Genomic DNA, 19,036 nt, shown 5'->3' with positions numbered 1-19,036 from the left:
ACAGGAAAGAGCTACAGGACCCACCTGGGAGATCTGACCCTATGTAATTTTAGCTGTGAAGATTCCTCTGCTGCAGCTGCTGGGCGAACTTCTTATCCCAGGCTGAATCAGTCTCACAGACAGCATCATATCACGGATAGACATTCAGGGAGAAACCAGCTGAATCACTCTGCAAGCACAAGTCTATTCAAGGTTATCCAAAACTAGTGCAGATGTTCTATTTGTAGAGTCTTCATCTGTATTAAATACTATAGTCAGGGCCTTAAGAAATATTTTGTGATGCATGGATGTGCAATGAAATTTTAAAAAACTCTCATTGACATTTTATGTACGTGCACCTTACATATTAAGCAAAGACCAGCAACTTCTAATTCCAAACTTCATTCATATTATGTGCTGTAATTGTATAGAAAAAATATAATTAGATACACAAATTCATACATCACAAACTTATACAAAAATATGTATAATATACCCACACACTTTTTATCTACATCTATAACTACACATACATACCCACTCCCATGGTGTTGATAATCATATGACAAATTGCAAAGCCGTACAATATAGTGTATCACAGGGGTCGGCAACCTTTCAGAAGTGATGTGCTGAGTCTTCATTTATTCACTCTAATTTAAGGTTTCGCGTGCCAGTAACACATTTGAACATTTTTAGAAGGTCTCTTTCTATAAGTCTATAATATATAACTAAACTATTGTTGTATGTAAAGTAAATAATGTTTTTAAAATGTTTAAGAAGCTTCATTTAAAAGTAAATAAAAATGTAGAGCCCCCCGGACCAGTGGCCAGGACCCGGGCAGTGTGAGTGCCACTGAAAATCAGCTCACGTGCCTCCTTCGGCACCCGTGCCATAGGTTGCCTTCCCCTGATATATCACATGATTTACCGTTTATCAAGCAACTTCGGCCACCTCATCACTGGCACTGACCACTGACCCATCTCCATTGACACTTACTTTCAATATTCCAAACTCTCAGCAACTTCCAAGAGCTGCCATTTTTTAAGCAACTTGCCAGAAAAATGATTCTCTCTCTCCTCTCCCCAAATGTGGAATTCTCCCCAAACTATTAACCCTGCCAGAGCAAGGAAAACAGTGCTAGAGCAACAATAGGTTAAAAGGTTAAATATTCTGTGAGCCAGTAGTGCTACAAAAAGGCGGCTTTACACCTTTGGAGACTGAGATTTATAGCTTCCAATGGGACACGCATCATTTACTACTAGCTGCCCAAGTTAATGCACCTTATAATGACTTTTAAAATATAATTTGCTACATCCTCTTATATAGCTGGGGTCATGGTAACTAAGGAGATCTGGCTTTACAGGGAAAGTGTTGCAAAAATCCTAATAAAAAAAGTTTTAACTCCTTAAAATATTTTTTCTGTAATGTAAGTGACATACGGTATAGTGAATACAGGACAAATGTGTGATACAAAGGTTTTCTCAGCACTCATTTTGGACTGCCTGCATAACTCACTAAAAACTTTGCCAATTTTAAATAATGCATCAGCCCCAACTTAAGCTAAAAAACCCTTTATATCACACTACCATAAATCTCTTCCTGTAATATATTATATGAAAGATCTTTACGGATTATAGCTGGAGTGCTTGATATCTATGAATTCAGATTAATGAAAAAGAAAATACCTAAGGAGTGTATAGTATATAGAATCTACATGAATTCAGTCTAAGGTAAATAAGCAGGAAATGTATTTAACTTGATCTTAATGGGGCTGGAACGTTCTCTAATTCCAAGTCTTTTTTGCTAAGAAGTTTTCTTCTAAACGCAATGCATGAACAGACAGAACCTGCAGTGCATACCAGTTCCAAGAATTTGTTGCAGAAATAACTGCTTTGGATCATCTCTTGTTTATCCGGCACCCACTGTAAGAGATGACTGTGGAGAAAATTTAGGACATGCCCAAAACCTTCTGGGCCCTTTGATCTGAAATCAGTGAACATATTAAACTGTTATGTAGATGAACACGCCTAGTGACTCTCAAAGCAAACAGCCAGTATGTGCTTCAAAACCAGGACTTCCCAGGCAGCTATTTTTGCCTTACTAATTCTTCCAGACTAGAACAGTAAAAACAAAATAAAGTTTTAAAAAATCCAAAGGGTTGGATGAAAACTAAGGGAAAAACAAAAACAAAACAGGAACACTAGAAGGAAGAGAAAGCGAAACCAGGAAAGCAAGGGGAAAGTACTAGCAAATGAAGGTTCCATGGGAAATATGTACTTCAATATTTTTAGCACCGTTTCTACTAAAATCCAATTCTCTTGGAACTGCAACAATTTAATATACTCGGTCACTAAGTTATTTATCTTAGACCAAAACATCTGGCTTTCTGGGAACTTGCAAAGACATCAGATTAATTCCCTGTAGCTTTACCATATGCATAGCTCCACTCCAGAGCCACTCATCGCAATGCCATGCAAGAGAGCTATTATAGTGCCAGTGGGTTGGAAGGCCTTCCGTGGTTGTTATTCTGATGGGTAAATTCTACCTCCCTTAAAGAGCAAATTTTACACAGGAGAACATCAGTAGAACAATCCAGGAATATTTCAACCTTGTCTTTCTCATAAACATTCTCACTATTTTAGCTAAATTTCAAATACGAGGTCATATTTCAAACACTTTATGATCCCTCTTCTCCTTCTATCTAATACTGCAGTACAGAAGTTACAATGAAATTGTGACATCTCAGCCATTTCCAGGGCAAGTTGTCATCAGGCTAGATTGTCACTTCACTGCAAGATCACGCAGAAAGAAAAAGCAGGGATGTGAGGAGGAAGAACACTTCTATTTCTAGCACAGATATCTTTAAACAGAACTCCAAAAAAAAAAAAAAAAAGTCACATCCTTTGCAAAACTGTCCTCTTTTCAAATTTTCCCCTGTCATTATAGCCCTGCTGTAAACTGAAATGGATGCGGCAACCATACAGCTATGCAATTTTCTCCCTCTCTTTTGCAAGAATATATAAGGAGAAGAGGAGAAAACGAAAGAGAAAGAGAAAGAAATCACAATGTTCTGACTTGGTTATACAAGATATACACACAGTTTGAATCCTTGGATCAACATTTCCTTTCTATCTCCTACATTTCTTATTTAGAGATGGATTGACTATTCATAACAAATAATTCGACAAACTTACTCATCTTTTTTCACAAATTATCCATGAACAAACTTTGATTTTACTAATTTGTTCCTTATTCAAAATTGTTTGGCTCAGCTGTTGTGCAGAGACCACTGTAGATCAGTGCCCAATATATTGTCTCATTGCTCATTTCTACTTGCCTGTCCATTTATATTCATCTGTTGTCTCTAGTCTTATAGTGAGACTGTAAGCTCCTTGGGGTAGGGACTGTCCTTTAGTTCTGTCTGCACCTACCACTATGGGGTCCTGGTCTATGACTAGGGCTCATAGAAGCTATGGTAATAGCAATAGAAACTATGAAATATGTTTTTTGGCCTTATGAATATTCTTAAAAGCAGGAGGGAAATGAGAGCTCAAGATGGGCATATGCACACTTCTGGCATGTATCTTGGCTAAAAAATTTAGTCACACATTTTCATACAAATATTTTCAGTGAATATTCCTATAAAGGGGGAAACATCATTGGGATGAATGTGTGCAGAAAATAAATAAAAAAGGGCACATGTAGGCAGAGTATATTCGCAGTCGGTATTTGAACAAGTGTCCATGAATCCTTTTTTGCAGGATTTGCCCAGTTCTAAATCTGATCAACATCAATAGAATTTATTTCCTGTGGGAGTTTTGTATAAATAAGGAAGGGCGGGGAGATCATTACTTCCCTTTTACTTATGTTTTTAAATGAATGTATGTTGAGTTTGACGTTTGTGGTACATACTTGTCCTAAGAATTTCTGACAAGACTTCTTTTTATTTCCCAGTATTGCTGTGAGTAGAATTCAGGATAGGTCAGGTGAAATTCATTGATTTCAATTTAACAATCGCTTTCATACAGTAGAATACTGGGCAATTCCTCATGAGCTTGAAAAAACACTATTTAAGAGTTCAGAAAGGTAAATAGAACAAGTGTGTATATTTAGAGGGATTAATTCACCCTATTTTATGAGGTCCCTTCCAACCCTGATATTCTATGATTCTAAGATGGGATCTCCTCTAAACCAGTAACTAAACCTATATTATTTGCTATATTACTGTGACTGACAGCACTCACTACAAGGCAGAAGCATTAAAATCATCAGAACACTCTGACTAGGGGCAAGTCCACCCTTATGCAGTGGGCCAACACAAAGCCCATGCACCATATAAATCTCATTTAAGCTCTCAAATTTAAGAGTCCATGGACCCTAGATGAACATACCATGAGGAAAACCTTGTTACTTAGTAATTAATGAAAGATGCTTAGTCCTTTCAGGGGTGGTACATCCTCCTAGATTTCTTTTTATAAGAATAATCTACACTGTCTCCCTTTCAGAGATCATAAAGTGGAAGTCAGGAGACATAGGTTCTAAACCAGACTCTATCCAAGGACAGTCTACCTTTCAGTTTCCTCAGCTGCTGAGGATAATCACCACTTGACTGTGGTACTGAGAAGACTAACTGATGTTTTTAAATTGCTTTAAGATGAAAGATGCTAAAGAAGTGCATCTTCTTTATTTTATATTAACCAGAAAAGGAAAAAAAGGCCTCCAGCTTTTGAGACTCAGTCTCTTTCCATAAGGTTTTGATTTTTAATGAATGTGAATGTTTCAGTCTTTGCCCGTCTTTCAGACTAACCTTAACTGCTGCTACACGTGGCTCCACATAAAGTAAACATACTTGGAAAAAAGATTACATTGAAGTTTTACACAACAAAAGGGAGTTTAATAGGGGAAGAGAAAGATTAAGAAGAACAAAGCACAAGCACCAGAAAATAAATGTCTGTTTGGATGGGTTGTGAGCCAATACTGTATTTAAAACTAATGAGGGAAGCAATGTGGATTTGGCAAGAGGAGAGACAATTAACATAGCATTTGAGCAAAGAAGAAGGAGAATCTGTTCATTTCTGTTTTTTGACATACAGGTTGTACTGCATGTGCTGCTTCCTCTTTGAAAACCTTGAAACAAACACAGTATTATTTGACTCATGTGAAGATGTAAGGGAGATGTTTCAGAATAGAGAACAGCACATGGGAACTAAACTATCACAGTACTGAGCTTATGTTCAAAGTCATCTCTTTAAAGATCTGTAGAAAGGTTTTTGCTGGTCTTTTTATATTCTCAGAATCTGCAAATAATTTCATTTGAGACACACTTAGGTATTTGCATCTCTCTCTTGGTCACCAGCCTGAATGCTTACAGGAGAAGGCAGTTCTGAATAAACAGCATCAACAGGAGTGTGACTAGGATATCATAATAAACAGGTGATAAAGATCTCTGATCAGTTATCCTTGATATAAGAAGCCTTTGCAGGTAGCATGTACTCATTTATGTTTTAAACCCAAGGCCAAATTAATGCAGGGACTTTAGGGGCAGCAGCCCATGGCCTTGGGCTAAGGGGAGCCCCGGATGCGGCCTGCTGCTTCTTTCCATCCAACCCACAGCAAGTCTCTGCACCACAGGCCAGACACTGGTCCCTGAGCCTCAGCGCTTCCCCACCCCTGGGCCTGGAGCTGCGACTGCCAGCTTGCCAATGTGTCCCTGCGGCCTCTAGGCAAGGGGCATTCAGGGAATCTCTGCACACTTCCTCCAGAGCCAGCTCTGTAGCTCCCATTGGCTGGGTACCACGGCCAATAGGAACTGTGGGGGCGACACCTGCAGGCACGGACAGCATGCGCCGCAAAGAGTGGCCTGGCCCCTCTGCCTAGGAGCCGGACATGCTGGCCACCTCAGGGAGGAGAGCAGAGTGGAATCAGGGCAGGTGGGGATCCTGCCGTAACCCTGCTGCGCCACCGACCAGGAGCAGCCTGAGGTAAGTGCCTCCTGGCTAGATCCTGCACCCTGCAACCCCTCTTGCACCCTAATCCCCTGCCCCAGCCCCGAGCCCAAACCCCCAGGTGTCCCACAAACTCTAATAGCTCTGAGCCCACAAGAGAGCTCATCTAGTCCTGTTTAAATCACAGATCAAAAAAATTGTACTTAATAAAGAAAAGAGCAGTTGTGCTTAACCTGAATATTATTTACAGCTGTTTGTTCTACTGACTTGCATCTTCAGTGATATCAGTGTTGGGTATTTCTTCCAATTGTTCCTTCTGTGGAAGGTAGTTAAATAGCTTCTGTTCTAATCAAATTTGGACACTTAGTGTATAGCTCTAAAGTTCTTTCTAACATGTATGCACATTCCGTGACTTCCACGACCTCCATGACTAAATCGTAGCCTTAGTCATAGCTCATATAAGCTGTGGCCGTGGCTTTAACCAGATCTGTGTGTGGTGTCTTATTCACTGCAATATGCAGCCCAAGGTTCTGTGGATAGTTTTCAAACTTTATTAGTCTTGTTTTAGCCATATTGGTCCCAGGATATAGGTGGATGAGATAATATCTTTTACTGGACCAACATCTGTTGGAGAGAGACACAAACTTTTGCGCTTACACACACCTGAAGAGCACTCTGTGAACTCAAAAGCTTCTCTCTCTTACCAACACTTCTTAAGCTCATTATAACTTAAACTCTGATTTAAGAGTTCCACACAACGTTAGCTCTAATTTTCTACATTACATCCTGCCATTTTGTGTCAGCTTCAGCAGATTATGCTTTGAAAGTATACAGTTTGGGGGGTTTTGACAGGCACTTCAAAGTGCAAAGAGGCTTGTGAATAGGGTTTTAGATAAACAGCAGGAACACTGACAACATTTCTAGCAAGAAAACCTCTGAAAAATAAATTTGTGAAACTAAAGCACTCAGAATACATCCATTTCGTTAACCCTTGTTCCATGGTGGACAAATATATATATTGCATCTGGGATTGGGGTTGCCTCCCTGACCATCCTAGCTAATAAACATTGGTGGACCTATCCTCCATTAACTTAGCTAATTGTTTTTTGAACCCAGTTATAGTTTTGGCCTTCACAACAGATGCATTGAGCTCCACAGGTTGACTGTGAAGGGTTCTATGGTGCACTCCAGTCCACTAGTCTATGCTATGCCTCCCCATTACCCAGGTCACAAGCTGCTACTCCTCAGTGGCTTGTGCCAAAATTTCTGAAAGTATCTACTAATTCTGGGGGCCTCAGTATTTGGGTGGCCTGATTTTCAGAGGTGCAGAAGGCCAGTGACTCTCAACTAGCCATCCAAGCATGGAAGTACACCTCTGCCCCGATATAACATGACTCAATATAACATGAATTCGGATATAACACGGTAAAGTAGCGCTCCGGAGGGGCGGGGCTTCCCACTCCGGAAGATCAAAGAAAGTTCGATACAACGCGGTTTCACCTATAACATGGTAAGATCTTTTGGCTCCCGAGGATAGTGTTATATCGGGGTAGAGGTGTACTCAGAATTTGAAACTCAGGTCCTTGGCTTTATTAACTTGAGTATTTCTACGACAGAATCAAAACAACACAATTGACTAATTCAGCAGCCAACAGAGTCCAGGTTTTTCTGGCTTTCAGCAAGTGAGGATGAAGAGGAAGTATTCAGGAAAAGGCTGCCTAAGGGGAAAGGTATCTCCTAGGCCTCCTGCTAGGTCTCCATGGAGGGACATTCCATCAGGACTGCACCTTAACTCTAACCTTACAAAGACTGAGTAGGATCATTCCTTTATAGCAGTCACGCAACACTTAATCATGTGCCCTGTCTGAAGGCTACCACTCTCAGCCACTCCGGGTAACAGATGTGCTGGTCTTCCCTGTCCTTCCAGGTCAGCACTCTGCTACAGCCCTCTTGTAGGTGTCACAAAATCATCATTAACAGAGAGCAAGGCTGAAAAGACAAAAACATACTGTAACTGGAGCACATAAGGAAGCCATAATGGCATTTCCTGCAAATGGTCATCAGGCTGCTTTGCAGAAACCTAGACTATTAGTGTGAAGGTTTGCACTTATAGAATCACAATCACAGCTCTGGATCTCACTTACTTGAATAAGAGATAATATTTCCTATGGAGGAAAACCCTGAAATTGAATGTCAGCTTCCAGGAAAGTGACCCTTGTTTTATGTACATATTTATTTTCATGTACAGCATAACACATTTTGAGCTGATCTCACTCTTAATTCTCTGTAAGAGATCTTCCAAGTGGGTCTTAAAATTCTTAGTCCTTGATTAGCACTTGATTTTTGAGCCTTTTTATTTTGAAAATATAAATGCACTATGGAACTTTGCAATTATATTTTACTATGTAGTTGACTAGCTTCTAGAAAAACTACAGTGACAGAGTCCAGTCTGGAAGCTCAAAATTTCATACACTGTTTTCCTCTTGAAAGCATTATGTGCATTAACAGATTGAGGCCATGAGCAGCGTGTGACTCCCGCATTTGGGGAGGCTGGACCTGAGTGCTGGAAGCTCCCTGGAAGTGGGGAGGCCACAGGTGCCTGGACCATGTCCCTACTCCCTGCTTTGCCCCAAGGCCTACCCACAATCAGCATCCTCCCCCCAAGGCCCCACCCACGCTCCACCGCAGGCCCCACTCAGCCCTCTCCCCTGAGGGCCATCCCCACCCCACCTGCTGCTTGTACCTCTCTCCACCCTTTCCCCGGAGGGGACCCGACACACACATCTCTCTACCTCTCAGAAGGCCACAGGGGACGCGGCAAAGAGTAACAAGAGACAGGCGGGGGGGCCACAGAGGGAGGCGGCGAACCAAGAGCACAAAGAGGAGCAGTGTGCACAGGGCCACGGGAGAAGAGCAGTACAAAGGAGTGGGGCCTCAGGGCAGAGCAGCGGCAGCACTCCAAAGGCAGCAGGCTGGCAGCATGCCTCCAAAGGAAGGTGTGCTGTATGCTGTTTTGGGATACTTAGCCTCCCCTGGCCTATTATACCTACCCCCCATGATTGAGGAGCTCCTTTGTCTCATAACACAGCAAACTCTGCTGGAACTTTTCACCTTTGACAGTCATGAATAAGTTCTTCCTCCCAGACCTCCCACCAAACCAAAAGTTCACATCACAACCACCACATTCATACAAAACCCCCAATATAGTTATTTATTGCTGAGGAACATCAATAATATATATGTCAATGTATAAAATGCAGAACGGCCAGTAACTAGCAGGAATTCAGTAAGAGAGCAAAAGTGCCACAAAAAAAATGTAAGAGGGGAAAAAAACAAAGTAGAGGTGTTCATTTTATGATGTTCACTAGGTTTTTAAGTGCTCTTCTCATTTACTAAGAATGCAATACATTTTATGCCTTGCTATAGATAATATTCATAGCTCCTTAAAGTGAGTCCATGGTTAAGCATATCTGCTTCTTTAAACTATCCCCCTAGTTTGCTGTGGCTTGATCTTTTCCTAATATTGCTCTGCTCTAAAACCAAAGGCCTCAGATACAAAGTAAACAACTCATGACTGTATGCTATGAAAAAGAAATGATCAAGCTAAGTTCTAAATAGCTATCTGGCATACTTTGTAGAGACAAATCACTTGAGATCTGCTCTAATGGCAGCAGAGGTCACCCAAAACCCTAAACAGAATGACAGGATTGTATTAAATGGATGCTTTGTCATAATGCTACTTGCTATGCATCTGCTAGTACATACATTCTAGTTATATGTTTCCTGCAGAGTTACTATGCAAGCAATAATGTTGTAGAGTCACAACAACTGTACCTCATCCTTGTGGTAGATACCGTACCATGCACCATAATTATAAGGTCCATATCTCCCGTGTAATTGCAATTATTGAAAGAGACAGGCTCAAACCAAACTCCACATTCAAACAGCATCAAACTTTGAAAGAGGTCAGGTTTTGACCAAGCTTTGCATCTTATGCTAGTTATTAATGGATTGTGTTACGCAGCATTTCACCCAATAGAAGTGGATATTTTTAAAAATAACTTTATTCATCTATATATTTTAAGCTGTGCTGCATAAATTGTCTTCGCAGGTTTGGTATTCCTTGTTATTAGGTATGTTATATACATTTCATTTCAGAGGCACTGGGGTCACAGCTTCAGCACATTAGAATAAAGAAAAATCAACCCAGCTCAGCAACCAAATTTCGACTCTATACAGACACAACTGAAGAAGGCTGTCTGATTTTGTTTGATCAGTTGGAAACGCTTGACAAATGCAGTTTCAATACCTCTCTTCCTCTGGTGATGATAGTCCATGGATGGTCGGTATGAACTTCACATTATTTTCTTTTTAATTTAAGATGCATCTGATCTGACTTCCTTCTCTTCTTATTATGTTACTACCAAAGTATCTGCCAAGAAAAGGTTAGGAAAATAATGGCTGCAGATTTCCTTAGTAGAAAGCATATCTTGAAATAGTCCAGAGTCTGTTACTCCCATTGAATTCTGAGACAGAATATCAACCTATCATGTAGGAGACCTGTGTTAGAGATTATTTTCATATTTCCTGGTTTAAAACCAACAGAATCTGAACAAGTAGCTGAATTAATGTGCTATGTCAGTAAAGGCTCGAGTACTGATTTCATTTCTGTTCTATTTGCTAACAGATATTTACAGATTGTTATTGAAAAGAAGTGCTCAAAATCTCCCCACATCTCTTTGACACATACCTTGAAGAGAAATTCTCTATAACACGTTCAGCTGAAAATGAAGCCCTGAACAGCAATAAATAACCACTGAACTGGTTCCAAGTTAAAAAAATATAAAAAGCCCGTTCAAACAGCCGTTCTAGTCTAGATCAGTTAATTCTGATCAGCTCTTCAGTTAAAAAAAATGTTCATTTAACAGACATTCAAAGCAGAATCTTATAGAAGCCTGTAAGGGTATGGGACTCATCCCTGCGGCACCTCCTACTGGTTTCTCAGGGAATTAGCTTGATTTCTCGCCTGGATTCCCCTCTGCAGGCTGGTGATCCACTACCGCTTGGCCCCCTGTGTCCCTCTCTGGACTCTGGTGCCCTGTTAGCTGGGGTGCTGCCCCCTGGGAGTAACTCTTTTCTCTCAGGGGCTCCCCTCCCTGGGAAACCCCACCCACTATCTCCACCTCACCTCAGTATCAGGCTACTGCCAGTCTTTGTCTAGACCCCACATCCTGGGCCAGACTGCAGTATCAACCTATTCATCATTGGCAAGTTTGGGTTTGGACCTGCTGCCTTGGCCGACCCCTGGGCTGCCCTCTGCAACCCCCAGTACCTGTTGGCCTTATGCTAGGCTGCAGCCTGGGGCTTTTCAGGCTGGAGCTCCCCAGCTCCTCTGCCTTTCCACAGCCTTGCTCCACTCAGGTACCCTGTCTCTAGCTCCCTGAAGCCAGGCCCTTCTCCCTTTGCAGGCAAAGGGAGACTGAGTGGGCTACTGGCTCACTGCCTCTTATAAGGGCCAGCTGGGCCTGATTGGGACCTGGCCACAGCTGAGCCTATCTTCCCTAATCAGCCCAGGCTTCTTGCCCCAGCCACAGCCCTCTCCTGGGCTGTTTTCCACTCCGAAGGGCAGGAGCAGGTAACCACCTCGCTACAAAGCCGCACTTACTAGCAAAAGTGGACAAAACTGTTTGAGCAAATCTTTCATCACAGAAAACTTTATAGGTCGTTGCTCCATAGCACTTGAATGTAATACCTTTTGGCATTAGTAGGAGCTACAGATGAGTAGGGATGGAGAACGCGCCACTAAAATTATTTCAGTAAAGGACCCCAAACAAAAATGTAAGGGAATAAAAGATAAACAACTCTCTTCTGAATTCCAATGGAGCTTTTCGTAACAAAGTGGAAAATGACGGTACAGTTAGAAATTGGAAGAAGAATACCATTTCAGAAGTTTGGACACAGTGAACCAGGGTTTCGACTTGTTCTCAACCTGGTCAACAGTTCCAGTTTTGTAAAGCTCAAGTGAAGTTCCCCAAATCAGGTAGAGACATGTAAATTTAAGAGCTTTTATTTGGACCCCCATCTACAATGACGGTGAAATCTTGGCCTCATTGAAGTCAATAGCAAAATTCCCAACAACTTCAGTGGAGCCAACATTTTACCCTAGGTCTTTAACCAAACTAGGGGGCCTTATTCAAACACTGTCTTCATTGAGCAAACAATGTGCCTGATCCTATTCCCAGTGAAGTCAGTGACAAAACTTATTAACTTCAGTATGAGAGGGATCAGGCCCTGAGTTGGAACTCAGTGCTTAAGCCAGATTTAAACATGGATTCTCAAACTCTGTTAGAGGCTCAGTGGAGAAGAGATTTAGAAGTCTGTAAGTGCCCCAGCAAAGGAAATGTATTCAGTTAGTTTAACTTAATTCTGACAGCTTTAGCAATTAAAACATTTGGTTGTATTAGGTTAGATAGAAACTAAGGATTCTTGCAATCAAGAAAGCATTAGGAATGTATGGCCCAAAGAATTAAATGCGACTACTCATGTGAATACAGGCTTCACGATCAGACCTTTAAAAAAAAGAGAGAGAGAGAGTGCATGTGAGCAACAAGAACAAAAATGGAGCAGGACAGATTTCAAAATTATTGATGGAATCTTCTAAAAAATCAGGAGTTTGGAAATCGAGATTCCCAGCAATCTTCCACCACACACCGACCCCTTTCCCTGTACCTAGGATTATTGGAGGTTAGCTGCTCTAAAATGAAATCTGAGAAATTATTCAGTTATCCCTGGAAGAGAGAGTAAATACAGTGGCAACTGTTCATTGTCAAGGGCCCATGTCAAAAGGCCCAAAAGTTGAATGCTTTTGATATTGGCTCCTGAGTTTGTTTTATCCTTCCGAGCTGACTACTATATGCAAACATTCATCATCCTCGGAAGTAACATACAAAACCTTAGAGCTCCCAAAACTTGATTACTAAATAATCCTCCTTGCTCACATAATCCAGTTTTCATGCAATAAAGACATCAGGGCAGCATCAAGCAGTCAGGAATTTCATAGGAATGTACTTAGTAAAGAAATTCTCTTTTTCTCCCCCCAAACCCTTTTTTACAGGTAGATGGAATGTTAGAAGGGTGGATCTGGAAGATGGTAGCAGCCCTGAAATCTCAGCATAAACAAACAAATGTGATTATTGCAGACTGGCTTACACTTGCTCACCAGCATTACCCTATAGCAGTACAGAATACACGCCATATAGGGCAAGAGATAGCAGGTTTCCTGGAATGGCTGGAGGTAAGAGCCCCAAACCAAAAGGTGTTTCTTTGAGCAAGAGCTATTTTCTCCTTTTGTTTATGTTTTCACCGCAGTTCGAAGTTATGATGTTGGTTAATGTGATCTGCTTCACTCACTTATGTTCTTTCATTACAATGCACAAACAAATTTCTTCCATAAACTTTAAGATGACTTCATAAAAATTGTATTGTGCAAGAGAGAGACAGCAAGTGGCCTTCTGTTTATTAAAACATTTTGATATTACTTTAGAGATGTGATCGTTTCATGCTACTGTAATTTCCTTTGTTCTGTTAGCACTTCTGCAGGCAGCTGTTTGTCTGAGTTATAGACCTGTACTGGATATAAAGCTCAAGTTCAAAACACTTAAACTGATGGTGGTCAGCAGAAGCAGGTCAGAATGAAAGAGTAATACATTTTCAGAGCCTGGTTTTGCATGAGCATCATTTGCAAGAAGAATGGCTTCACTGGACAGCGGCTGCAGTGTTTTGGCTTCAGTTCCCAGCTCTGCCACAGACTTTATGCCACAGACTTATGGACAAGTCCTTGGTTCAGTTCTCCACAGCTGGCACTAAGCACTTTGGTCCCCACCCTCAGATCCTCCCCAAAGTGGTCTCAGCTGCTGTGGAAGCAGCAGCAAGGCCTGAACTATGCTAATGCAATGACTTCCAGCGCTGGCCACTGTGCCTGGTCTCAGTGAAAAAGGGAGCCCGCTCACAGAGGCAGACTCATGCACTTCAAAGCTGCCCTAGCTGTGTCAGGCAGCCATGCCAGAGCTGCATTGGTCTGATGGCTACCAGCTACTGCTGCTGCCATGATGGTGATGGAGGAGCACCAGGATGATATTTCAGCTGATGGGGGTGTGAACAATGAGAGAACAAGAGCTACCCATAAAAATTAGATGCTTTAGGCAGCCGCCTATTTAGCACGCGCACACACACACACACACACACACACAGCTAGTCCAGGATTCCCCATATGTAAAATGGGACAATGCTTCCCTACCTCACAGAAAAAATATGAAGTCACAGGCCACATCTACACTACAGAGCTTTGTCGGCATAGCTATGTTGGGTGAGGTATGAAAAACACACAGGTCTAGCCAGCACAGCTGCCCCAGCAAAAACCCCAGTGTAGATGCAACTATGCTGACAGAAGAGTGCTTCTATTGGCGGAGCTGATGTCATTTGGGGAGATGGTGTAGCTATGCCAACAGAAAAACTCCTTCTGTCAGCAAACACTGCATCAACACTCAGGTCTCACCAGTATAGCCATAGCAGCAAAGTCTGTGTAGTGTAGACCAGCTCACTTCCTTTTAGTCGTGGCTATGTCTACACTGAACTTTCTTTTGGGGGAAAAAAGTCTGTGAAGCTGACTGAGAAATTTGTAACAAACACTAATAAGAGCAAAGCAGCTATCACTGGTGATGGCAGGATGATGAGTAGTCATGAGTTCGTCATGTCCAGTTATGGAGAGTGGACACTATGCCACAGAGAGCAGGAAGATAACAGGTGTCACCCTTCTACTTTGTGAGATTAAAAGTAACTTTTGCTCTTGTTCAAATTGGGCCCAAGGTGGCAGTGACCTGAAGTTATATTTTGATAGCTGGTTAGTGATCTACGTGAGACAAGTGGGTGGACTTAGTGCAATTCCCAGAGGAGAGGTGGCACATCACAGAAATCACTGACCATCACACTTGCTAGCTGTCTCAGCAGACAAACCAAGGACTGACTACAGCATGGGACTGAAGAAGTGATTCTGGGCACATTGCTTTGGCAGCATGGGTGGATTCCTCTATGCCGTGTGTCCAAGATTTGCACTGACTGTCACCTTTCACAATTTTAAATTCCATTGAGCGGCAGCAGCGGCTCCAAGTACCAGCGCTCCAAGCGTGTGCTTGGGGTGGCAAGCTTGGGGGGGTGCCCTGCTGGTTCCTGCGAGGGTGGAGGGAGGTCTACCGGTCCCGCAGATTTGGTGACAATTCGGCAGCGGGTACGCTGAATCCACGGGACTGGCGGACCTCCTAAAGGCAAGCCTGCCTGCTGTGCTTCGGAAGCAAAAAAGCTAGAGCCATCCCTCTTGAGCGGGAAATTAAATTCACTTGAGAGAAAGTGTTCATAAAGTAAACATTGCTAACAAAATACAGTTCTGTTGAAACTAATGAAACAACAACAAAAAGTACCCCTAGTCCACTTCACAATGAGAATTTTCCTTCCACCTTCCAGAAGTGTCTTTCTGCTGTGTATCCACCTGCTCAGAGCCAGATGTGAACACCTGAAATGTCCACAGTGGAAGTATCAAATATTTCAGAGGTGTATATATTTTAATTGAAAATGCAAAAGAAAGCAAATCTTAGAGTTATTAGTCCAGGAGTTTAGGAGGCATCATCTCTAGCTTAGCAACATCTGTTAAGAAAATTATTAGTTTCAGATTTCCTAAGTGTAATTTCTGTGAATCATCTTTTTCCCCCAAGAATTTACTATTTTCCCTCTAAATACTTCTCCCTAGTGGAGATTGAGAAATGTAGCAGAATAATTCGGCCTCTGGTAAAGTCCACCCTGAAATGTTTGGATATTTCTGTAAGGGATACAAATACCACATTTTTCTTTCCAACTCAGAAAATTCTTGTGCCTCAAGAGTGTAAGTGAGAGAGCTAAGATATATGCAGTATTGAGTAGGAAGAGCGATGAGCCCAAGGCCATTCTACTTCAGTAGGCTTGTTTCAGATCAGATATCCAGTTGTACAAATTAGTCCAAAAAATGACATTGCTGTATCACTTTACATTTCTGATGAGAAGTGCTGTGATACATTGCTTGCAGTATGCATCAGTGTCTCAGTATGAGGTGACAGGACACTATATGTAAAGGATTGTTTTAGACTGTATTTAACACACATCCAGCAATTGAAAAGTAGAATACTGCAGACACAGATAATACAACACCAGCAACATTTCTAATGAAGATCAACAACCCCCTGCTATTTCTACCCAGGACCTAGCTGAGCAGAGTATCTGACCAACAGTGTCTAATTCTATGGCAGTTTCCTGAGGTATGTACATGTCCAGTAGAAATTAAATGAAGTTAAAACCAGCAAATGCCTTTCATGACGTAAGCACGTCATTCGATCATTGGCATCAAAATACAAATTTGCTTGTGTTGTAACCTATGGGAATTCTTAGACAGCAATTACCAGTTTATTTTTCACTTTTTGTGCTCCTAAATCAAGCTGCTGATGTCTTCCAGGAATCTGTTCAATTTTCCAGAAGCAATGTTCATCTAATTGGGTACAGCCTAGGAGCTCATGTTTCAGGGTTTGCTGGCAGTTATATTAGTGGCACAAACAAGATTGGAAGAATTACAGGTAAAAAAATATTTATAACTTTAATAGAACAGACAGCTGGCTTCATTGCTCAAGTGTACTGATACTTAGCCTTATGTTACAGCTTACATTAGAACTATAATTTTTTTTAAAAAATTAGCAATCTTATCTTCACTGATTGTGTTAATATATAACAGTGATATTTGCACTGGATTTTCAAAGGTTTTCCTGTAATTAATGTATTTCATCAGTCCTATGATGCAGTGCGCTAAATAAATTCATGTTGTGTACTGATCTCCTTTTCTAATATAATTATTCCAAATTCTAACACACACACTGAGCTCCTGATTCTGACAATTCTTAGACATGTAAGCAGCTTTGTGCACTTGAGTAGTCCCAATGAAACTCAATGGAACTATGCTAGTGTGAAAATTTACTCGTATGTGGGGTCAAAAACTGAAAGATCTGCAGATATTGTTCTCTGTGGATGTATTTTAGTAATTATGTAATTATTGCAGCTATTCATGTCTTTAAAGGAAGGCCCGTTGTTTTGTATAATGTAGTGCTGAACAGAGGTAAGCCAGACACCGATCATTTGGAACTGGATCCCCCAAAACTGGATCCTTTTAAATACACTGTTTTGTTCAGGCCCAGTGCTATGAGGGAGCAAAAAGTAAAGTCTATAGCCTCAAGCTCCATATATGTTACAGTTTGAAGGACATCCAATAAAGGTCCTAAGGTGAATCCTAGGGCAAAACTCTTCCGATTATTAGGTCTTATGTGTAAATAAAGATTTCATGAAGGTCATGGAAATCATGAAAATGCCTCCAAACTGATCTCTTAAGTATTTGTCCCTGAAACTGACTACATTTACAGGTGAAATTCATTCAGTCTTTGAAACTGACTAACAGTTGTAAAATTCATTCCATCCTCAAAATTGATTAATTTCAGTTGTAAAATTCATTCCCTGCAAACTCTGTGAAGTTCAATACTTTACCATTTATGCTATGTTGAATTTTATTTAAAAAAAAAGTGATTTACACAGGATCCGACTTATGAGCCTTCTTACTTATTTGCCTTCTCCAACCTGATCAAAACCAAAGTCCACACAATATCCAGAGTCCAAACATAAACTCTTCCTGGGTTTGCCTGTTTAACAAAGGAATAGGAGATAAGATAAAATTCAGCTCATGCCTTTGCCCCAGGCGTGACTGCTCTCAGGATTCCTACCTCAGACCTGCTCTTTCTACACCCTATATTCTCTATTCCTGAAGAACTGCTCCTACCTCCCTTATAGCAGATGTCAAAATAAACCACTGCCTTCAGTAAGCCAGCAGAACCCACTGGGTATTGCTGGGAAAGGGTCAACACCTGCTCACAGGGTGGGGTGTCTCAGGCACTGCCAGCCTTCTACAGATCTGTACAAAGAATACCGCAGCGTCCAAATGCATTTTCTCAATTCACCACATGACTGTTTTTCTTTGACAGAAGCTGTAATGAGTGGTGATATAAATGGAAGAGAAGCACATTTAGAGTCTGCCAAATGCTTGATATTTAAAGGCAAAGTGCACCCTTCTGAAAATATTTCTCTTAGCTGCAACCACTGTACTTTTTCTTGGCTGGCCAATGCCTGTGCAACGCTTCCACAATAAAATATGCAATTGTTGTATTTTTAGAGCTGTGAAATAGTCCATTTTGGACTAGTTCTGCCTCGACTGCTGTTTCGTTCTCCTTCTAATATACATTTTCTTGAAGTTAATGATTTTCTGCAATGGAATGGTAATTAGAGCCTTGATTCTGCTTCCACTGAAGTCTGACAAAATTCCCATTGACTTTAGTGGTGCAAAAAGCAGGCCTCATCAGAAAAACCATACAGACTCCACTTGCAACAAGGAAGCAGAATTTAACACTTAAGCTTCTAATTTAGGTTTCGGTTGGAAAAAGGCAAATTTCTCGTTGCAAAAAGTTTATGCTCTGATGGGAACTGGATTCAGTTTGGAAGCTTCTCCCACTGGTGTAGAAATGGGGCTTAAATTCTCCTAAACACAGAATCTTACGATATCCAATGCTTCAGTGTTCTGAATTGGAAGAATTACAGTAAGGATTTTTCTTGCCATATTACTGTACACCATCTTCCAGCCTCAGCCCAAACCAAGGAAGTGCAGAGGTCCACAAGCATCAACCAAAGGATTCCACTCAAGTATGGGTCAAGTTTTGGGCAAAGGTTCAGAATGCTTCTTATTTTATCCTAAGTAGTTTGGCCATCCCTAGCAGGAACCCTCAATATACCCTTTAAGGGTGAGCAAGTGAGAAAATGCTCACAATGCCCTTTGTGTCAGCCCCATCTTAATGGACTCAATCAAGGACCTTAGAGTTGGACCACATGCACCCTATTGACTTCCCACTTCAACCTTTATCTTTTTATCCACTCCTGACAATGTCCCAAATTAAGTCACTCATTTGTGGCCTCATCTTGTCACTGATCTGACCGACAACTGTTCT

At 41.3% G+C, this 19,036-nt stretch overlaps 1 protein-coding gene across 1 annotated transcript in view; it reads left to right on the top strand.

Annotated features, from left to right (window-relative positions):
• The window catches only part of LIPC (lipase C, hepatic type), a 70,872-nt gene that overhangs the window by 37,260 nt on the left and 14,576 nt on the right, over positions 1-19,036 (top strand). Inside the window, exons 2-4 of the mRNA XM_032774121.1 lie at positions 10,083-10,270; positions 13,039-13,218; positions 16,459-16,576. Coding sequence (XP_032630012.1) covers positions 10,083-10,270; positions 13,039-13,218; positions 16,459-16,576 — 486 coding nt within the window. The remainder of the gene's footprint in view (positions 1-10,082; positions 10,271-13,038; positions 13,219-16,458; positions 16,577-19,036) is intronic.

Source organism: Chelonoidis abingdonii, chromosome 9 (genome assembly GCF_003597395.2).
Source record: "Chelonoidis abingdonii isolate Lonesome George chromosome 9, CheloAbing_2.0, whole genome shotgun sequence".
In the NCBI taxonomy this organism is placed as follows: Eukaryota; Metazoa; Chordata; order Testudines; family Testudinidae; genus Chelonoidis; species Chelonoidis abingdonii.
The sequence above is the reverse complement of the archived record's forward strand: the minus strand, read 5'-3'. Positions and strand labels throughout refer to the sequence as shown.